Genomic DNA, 7,588 nt, shown 5'->3' on the forward strand with positions numbered 1-7,588 from the left:
TGTTAATCCTCATCCTGAGGATATTTTTTTCCATTGATTTTTTAAAATATATTTTTATTGATTTCAGAGAGGAAGGGAGAGGGAGAGAGAGATAGAAACATCAATGATGAGAGGGGAATCATTGATTGGCTGCCTCCTGCATGCCCCCTACTGTGGATCAAGCCCACAACCCAGGCATGTGCCCTAGGCTGGAATCGAACCCAAGACCCTTCAGACCGCAGGCCAACACTCTATCCACTGAGCCAAACCAGCTAGGGCTCCATTGATATTTAGAGAGAACAGAGGGGAGGGAGGTGAGAGAAGGGAGTGGGAGGGAGAGAAAGAGAGAGAAACATTGATATGTGAGAGACACATCTATTGGTTGCCTCCTGCACGTGCCTGGACCGTGGCTAGGAATCAAACCTTCAACCCAGGCATATGCCCTGGACTGTGAATCGAACCTGCAACCCTTCGGTGCGTGGGCCGATACTCTGACGACTGTACACTACCAGCCAGGGCTGAAAACCATTAGGTTTTGCTTCAACTTCAGAATAATTCTGATTTTACTTACCGCAATTTTTCCAAGATCGATGCCATAATTCAGCGAATTCCATGAGCACTGCTTATAGTTGGGTGTCCAGGACTCCTCGAAGGTTTCCCGCAGGCACTCCCCCTTTTCTCCTTTGAATCCATCCCGACCTGGGATCCCAGGGGTACCAGGAATGCCATTGGCCCCAGGGCTCCCGTCTCGACCAGGTACACCCGCAGGCCCTTGTAAGCACATTCCGTTATACTAGATCGGTGGGAAGAGGAAAGGAAGAGAAGCTGTCACCACTCAAGATTCAAAGACTCGATCTGGTTAGAACTGCATTCATTCTGAGTCCTTGGAGGCCAGAATCCTTTCATACCCCTTGCTCATGTTCTAGACGAGTTATTATAGAGAACTGACTTTCAAGTTATTTCTAACATACTGTGATTTCTTTAAATTGCACAGACTTCACATTTTTTTACGTGGAGGACGTGTCACGGGGTAACCCTTCTGAGCGCCACCCCACTCCTCCTCCCTGAGAGGGAGCAAATGACCTTATTTGTGACTACTAGCCTCCAACAGGTGGCAGTGATCTCTCAAACATCTTGAGGATTCTCTGTTTTCCTTGGCGGGGAGGGCAGTGGCGTGTCATGCAGAAGTTAAGTACATGGATTCTAGAGCCTGGTTCTCTGGATTTTAATCCTAACTCCACCACCACTAGCTCTGTGAGATAGAGCAAGCTGCTCGAGGTAGCAGTGCCTGCCTCCTTCTCAGTAAAATGGGGGAAATAACAAAGGTTCTTACCTTGTAGGGTTTGTATGAGATTTAAAATGATATACAACGTGTGCTTAGAGGTGCCTGGTACACAGTAAACACTGCGTATGTCAGCCACGGTCACTCCCATTATTCCCCCAGAGCATGTGAGGCAGTGACCTGGGCAAGTGTGACCACTCCGTAGGGTGGACCTTACCAGGGTCTAGATCTGGAGAAGACAGCATTAGCGAACCCTCCAGTTAACACACAAAAGCCACACACACCAATGCAGTTACATCAGTGGGAAAGGTGGTATTTCGATCCCCATCTGTCTTATTCTGTCTTATTCCTGAATGGGTCCACTTATTAGACCCTCCAAATTTAGACCCAATCCACTTACATTTTTACTTTAACATTTTCCCATTTGTGTAGACCAGTGGTTCTCAACCTTCCTAATGCCGCGACCCTTTAATACAGTTCCTCATGTTGTGGTGACCCCCAACCATAAAATTACTTTCGTTGCTACTTCATAACTGTAATTTTGCATAACTGTAATTTTGCTACTGTTATGAATCGTCATGTAAATATCTGATATGCAGGATGTCTTTTCATTGTTACAAATTGAACATAATTAAAGCATAGTGATGAATCACAAAAACAATATGTAATTATATATGTGTTTTCCGATGGTCTTAGGCAACCCCTGTGAAAGGGTCGTTCGACCCCCAAAGGGGTTGCGACCCACAGGTTGAGAACCGCTGGTGTAGACTGACACAATCCACAATTCTACACAACTATACTATCATTCTATATCAATATATTGTCCAATCAGAACAAAACACCAGGTTCCTTATATGTTAAAATAACTTCAAAGCTTATCTTTTAAGTTCCCCCTCTAGGAATAGACATGGTCGTATTCTAAAATCCAATAACAACACCGCATGTCTCTAATGTTTGCCAATCAATTTGCTTTCCACACCACCAACTTGATTTTTGTTTTGACAGATGATTTTTGTGACGTTGACGAGTGCTCTTTTTCTGATTGCAATGGGAAAAGGACACTGCTACTTATTTACTGCCAGAGAAATAGTAAGAAAAGCAATAAAACTGCAAAAGTATTAGAAAACATGCTAAAGTATAAAATAGTCTAAAACAGTGTAGTTAATTGTAGACAATTTTCATTACAGTAATTTCATTCACTGACACTAGCAGATACACGTAATGTTTGGACGCAGATTTCTAGTGAAAGAGGAGAAGCAATAGGACTCCTGGGATTCTTTGATTTCTTGGTTGCCACAACTTGGAAGGAGAGATTGCTCTTAGCATCGACGAGGAGTAGAGGCTAGGGATGATGCTAAAAGTGCTACAATGCACAGGGCAGTCCTCACAACAAAGAATCATCTGCCCCCAAATGTCTACACTGCCATGGTGGAGAATTTTTATTCACCTTTTAATCTAAAAATTGCATTTCCGAGACCACATCATTTTATTGAATTTGGTTTCACAGGTACCACATCAGTCTTCTTGCACTTTAAAATGCTAACTCAGCCCGCCTTTAGCACCTACCAGGGCGGGGTAAGATAAACATCTGTGCAATGAGCCCCTGTTTCTTTCACTGGACTGGCCACCAGGGGGCAGAACTTGCTGGAAGCTTGAAAGAAATGCTTTGAAAGATCCTGTACAAAGAAGTTACTTTAGAGTCTGTTGAAACTTTCTATGTGGACCTCTCTCCCCTCCCTCCCTCCCCTTCTCCCCCTCCAGCAAAGCCAAATCCAAGCTACAGGATGCACCTGAGCCTGGCTGCGCAGTAAGCTTTTCCAAGTCGGGCTAGAGTTGTGGGAAACCGCAGGTTCTGTAAGTCTTTGGAGGGAAAGAAAAAAATTGCTAGCTTGATGGGGGAAAGGGTTATGTTGCAGATCATAACTACAAATTCACAAAATGCAAACTCCACAGGAACCACATGCAGTTGGTACAGTTTAAAGCAATTTGGGCATTTAACATGGACCGGCAGCGCTGGACACAATTCTGCTTTGTGGGACAAAATTACACGGCACATCACCAGAAAGTGCCGTGTGAAATGGCAGGGATTTTTTTTTTTCTCAGAGCTTTTGAATCTGGTTGACAGCTAGCTGCCTGGGAGCTTGGTTTATTAGCTGCATTTACAAAGGCAGCTTAACATATAAAACAGGTTTGTTTTGTTTTTAAATTAAAAATGTCCCCTCTCGTGTCTTTCAATGCCTGTACACCATCCTTGTTTGCGATTAAGATGGATTTAAGGATTGGCCATATTATGTGCCAAGGACTATGGTAGTTGTGACAGGATCACTCTTGCCCTCCCCCTGTTTGTTGACTTTTAGCGGGAAAAAGCCTTACGCAAACACACGTTCCCATAGATGAGCCCTTCAGAAAGCACTTGGGCTCCTTATTTGCTCTCCTGGAAACGGTCTTCTCCCTCCGCTCAACTGTGATGCTGGTACCTGGTGACCACAGGGGAAGACCGGGGTGTCCGAAAGCGCTGGCGGCCTATCTGTCCAAACAGAACCATGAAGCGGGTCCTTGGAGGGTTAGTGCTGGCCCCTTCATTTCCCCTTCCGGCCATAAACCCTCAGAACCACCCCGGGCCCGGCGGGCTGTGGTCTCCAACCAAGTAAATTGCAGCCCATGCGCCCTGGGAGGATGACCCAAGATGATTCATGGTCTTCAAGTTACAAAGCGCTGGAGGGAGGCTCTGCAAGGGTTTTGCTCTCTCCGGCCGGCAGACGTGGCCACCAGTCCCCACAAAGGCCACGTTGCATGTCCGGGCTCAGCCCACCCAGGGAATCAGTCCGTCCAGGGTCTCCAAGCAGCTCCCGGGCCAACGTGCTCACCTCCCCACGCTCCTCCTCCTCCTCTCGGGGCTGCTCTAAGCCTGGCCATCCTCACAATGGGGTGAAGGCCCGGGGGGCTCAGAGGCCAGACATTATTGGGCAGATCCCTGTACTTTGGGGCATCCCACCCGTTGCATCTCCGCTCAAACATGACCCCCTTCTCCCCCCCCCCCATTCTGGTCTCCCCTGAGCGCCCCAGGTCACCAGCCACTACATCGTAGCGCAGCCCTTTGGGCTGCACGTAGACTCGGACAAAGCAGGACACCCAGGCGCACGAGGTAAGTCACACACACACACACACACACACACACACACACACACACACGCACGCACACCCCGCACAGACCGCCTCCTCTCCGTCCCCCGCACTCACCAGGTCCACCACCTCCCGCTGCCGCAGCAGCGCCTTCTGCTTCACCTTGGGGGTGTCATTGGCGCTCGCCGGCGCCGGCAGCTGCAGCAGCAGGAGCAGCAGGAGCGGCAGGAGCGGCAGGAGGCCGAGGCGCCCCGGCCTGGGGGCGGCGGCGGGGCCCTGGGGGTGCATGGCGCGCGGCGGCCGGGACACGCGGAGCGGGAGCTGGAGGAGCCCGGGAGCTCGGACGTGCTCAGAGTCTGGCCCCGCGGCGCTCCGAGGCGGGCGCAGGCTGCATCAATGCGCCTTTCACCCGCGCGCCTCCCTGCTCCCTCCCCACCCCTGGACACCCAGAGTTTCCATCCGGTCATAGGCCAGAGCCCCCACCCCGAGCCCCACGCGGGGCGGGCCAAGAGCCGGGCCCGCCTTCTCCCGCCGCCGGCTCAGCCGCTGGGACCCCCGCGGGGCTGGACAGATCGCGGGGAGAAGCCTCCTGCAAAGTGGGGGTGAGGTGGTCATCGTCTGGGAGCCACGAGTGGAGACTTCGAGGGCGGGCGTGGAGATATTACCGCCTAATGATCATTGGAGAGGCACGTGCCTTCACTTGGGTTCAGGGACCGCCTTCAAGGGTTGTCAAAGCTGGCATCTTCTGCAAGATCTTTTTGGGGGATATCTGTTTTTACGAGGGGAACTATACCTTACGAAAACAACAAACTTCTTTTAACATACCTACCCCGTAGGCTCTCAAACCTCTTTTATATTTAAATCTTTTAGATTCACTAAGATCCACGGACTACGTGTTCGGAATTTTATATCAAGTTTCTCTCCCCTTTCTACTTCACCAACTCTTTCGCATACTTACTCGTTGGGGGGGGGGGGAGACCTCCTCTGCTTGCCCCGTTCACAGATGAGGAAAATGATGCCCAGGGCAGTTAAGCAGCACTCGTGGTAGAAGTTCACTTTCGAGAAATCACTATTGATTTCTGATTGATATATTTTCTAACCTTCTCTGACCCCCTTTCATCTGTCCTTTATCCATGCTGGAAGAAAGCATTCTGGGAACCCAGGCCCCCCACCAGGTAGGGTCAGGAGCTTCTTTATACACCACTGGCTGACATCAGGCAGGACAGAAGTCTTGCCACACCTGTAACAACATGAAAGTTCCTGTTGGCAACGCTGCTGAGGTCAAATTCAACTCAGCAGGGTTCTCTATGGAGACCCAGGCAGGTTTCTGGAACTTATAGTGGGCTCAACAGATGGATATTCAAGAGAAGGAACAGTTTGGCAGGGGACAGTTCTAGAAAAGCACACTCCTGGGCCAGTATGTAACCACAGGTAAGTTTCGTTCCTGTTTATTTGAAGAGGCAAATATCCAAATGGGTGCTAGAGCCAGAGCTGGCTACATAATTTGCCCTGCCCAATGCAAAATGAAAATGCACGGTCCTTTGTTAAGAAATTATTAAGAATTTCAAGACTTTGTCAACAGAGCAATACATCAAGCGTGGGACCCTTCTAACTGCAGCTGCACAGGTCGATCACGCATGAAACCAGCCACATACTAAACAACGTCCCAGGCGGGCGCAGGCTGCATCAATGTATATATGCACATATTTACAGCTATACAGAGGGCTTTCACATATCCTGTCTCCCAGGTCCTAAAAATTACACAAAAGTACTCCCCCTATGGGTTGGATTAACTTCACTGTCTGTGCTTACTTCTCTCCCTCTGTGGTTTGCCAAGTCATTTATCCTACCACCTCTGGAATTTACCATCTTAGTCCAGTTGAGTTTGCTCCGTCTAAAGTTGTAGCTATCCTCTGCTTAGTGACTTTCTAAGTACTTTTAACTGATATGTGTAAAGTGCTCTCTCTATATATATTTGCTATTATTATAAAAACTAGAGGCCCAGTGCATGAAATTCATGCACGGGTAGGGTCCCTAGGCCTGGCCAGTGATCAGGGTCGATCAGGTTCCCCACCTCCCTGCCTCCTCCTTCCCTTGCCGCCCACACACAGCCACCGCGTGGTTCTCTGCCTCCTGGCCTCCCTGCCTCCTCCTTCCCTTGCTCCCTCAGTACCCCACCACTGCCGCCATGTTCCACACCGCCCACTAGTAGTCAGTGCATGTCATAGCGAGCGATCGAACTCCCGGGCTCCCAGTCGAACTCCCGAGGGGACAATTTGCATATTAGTCTTTTATTATATAGGATAATAAAAGTAGGGGCTTCTATGTAAAGTTAAAGGAAGCCATGATTTAATAGATGACAATTAACCTCTACATCAGCTGTATCATTCAAGGTCTGATTAGGAGACAGAAACCACTCTGAGTATTTCCAACAGAAGGAATTTGATGTAGGATATTGACTCCGAAGGCTAGCTCAGTAGGGGACAATGAAGCAGCCCAATATTGTCCATAGCTGTAAGCTGCTACCCTCTTTAAGCCAGAGAGAGATAAGGTGACCCGTCAAAGTGGGAATCATGTTGAGCTTATCCAATGGAAGCTGGAGCCATGAAAAGAGATGAAGCCACCGCCAGAGAAGGAAGATGAGGAATACCCCGGCTTCTTCTCCCCTCTTCCCACCCTCCATCTCCAAAGGCAGCTCGAGGCACCTGAACAAAAGCCTGGGAACAGCCTGGGGAGGTTAGTCAGCCTCCTGTGATGCCGAGCAGAGCAGCAGAAGCCCAAACAATGGATCTGAGGGCAAAAGGTACTGATGAGTCCTTCTATGGGGGGGGGCCTGAATTTCTCCCTCTCCTAGCTCCTGTTCACACACAGTCAGCTCTAGAATCCAACAGTGCAGTGGTTTCATCTGCATTCCTAAATGCCTAACTCAGCAGCCTGTTCACAGCAGTACTAAATGGTTACTCTATCCACATCCTGCACGAATAAACAGTCAGTATACAGCACACTTGCCATCTCACGAATGAGTGGGACTTTTATAGTTCTAAGGAAAAGAAAAGTGGATGGAAAATTATAGAACCTAAATATCATTCATGAAAGACGAGTGAAAGTCCCTCGATGCGACCACGGTAAGTGCATTTTACATGCATCCCTTTAGAGTTGTGCTTATTATACTAGAAGCTGACCCTTCGCAGTGCTTGAGGATGA

General features: G+C 49.0%; 1 protein-coding gene across 1 annotated transcript in view; it reads right to left on the minus strand.

Moving 5' to 3' along the window:
* The window catches only part of CTHRC1 (collagen triple helix repeat containing 1), an 11,182-nt gene extending 6,424 nt beyond the window's left edge, over nucleotides 1-4,758 (minus strand). The window contains exons 1-2 of the mRNA XM_006093350.3: nucleotides 4,502-4,758; nucleotides 551-772 (exon numbers count right to left, since the gene is read on the minus strand). Of these exons, the coding sequence (XP_006093412.1) occupies nucleotides 551-772; nucleotides 4,502-4,672 (393 nt within the window). The 5' untranslated portion in view covers nucleotides 4,673-4,758. The remainder of the gene's footprint in view (nucleotides 1-550; nucleotides 773-4,501) is intronic.
* Nucleotides 4,759-7,588: the final 2,830 nt, after the last annotated feature.

The sequence above is a fragment of the Myotis lucifugus genome, unplaced genomic scaffold, assembly GCF_000147115.1.
Source record: "Myotis lucifugus unplaced genomic scaffold, Myoluc2.0 scaffold_114, whole genome shotgun sequence".
NCBI lineage: Eukaryota > Metazoa > Chordata > Mammalia > Chiroptera > Vespertilionidae > Myotis > Myotis lucifugus.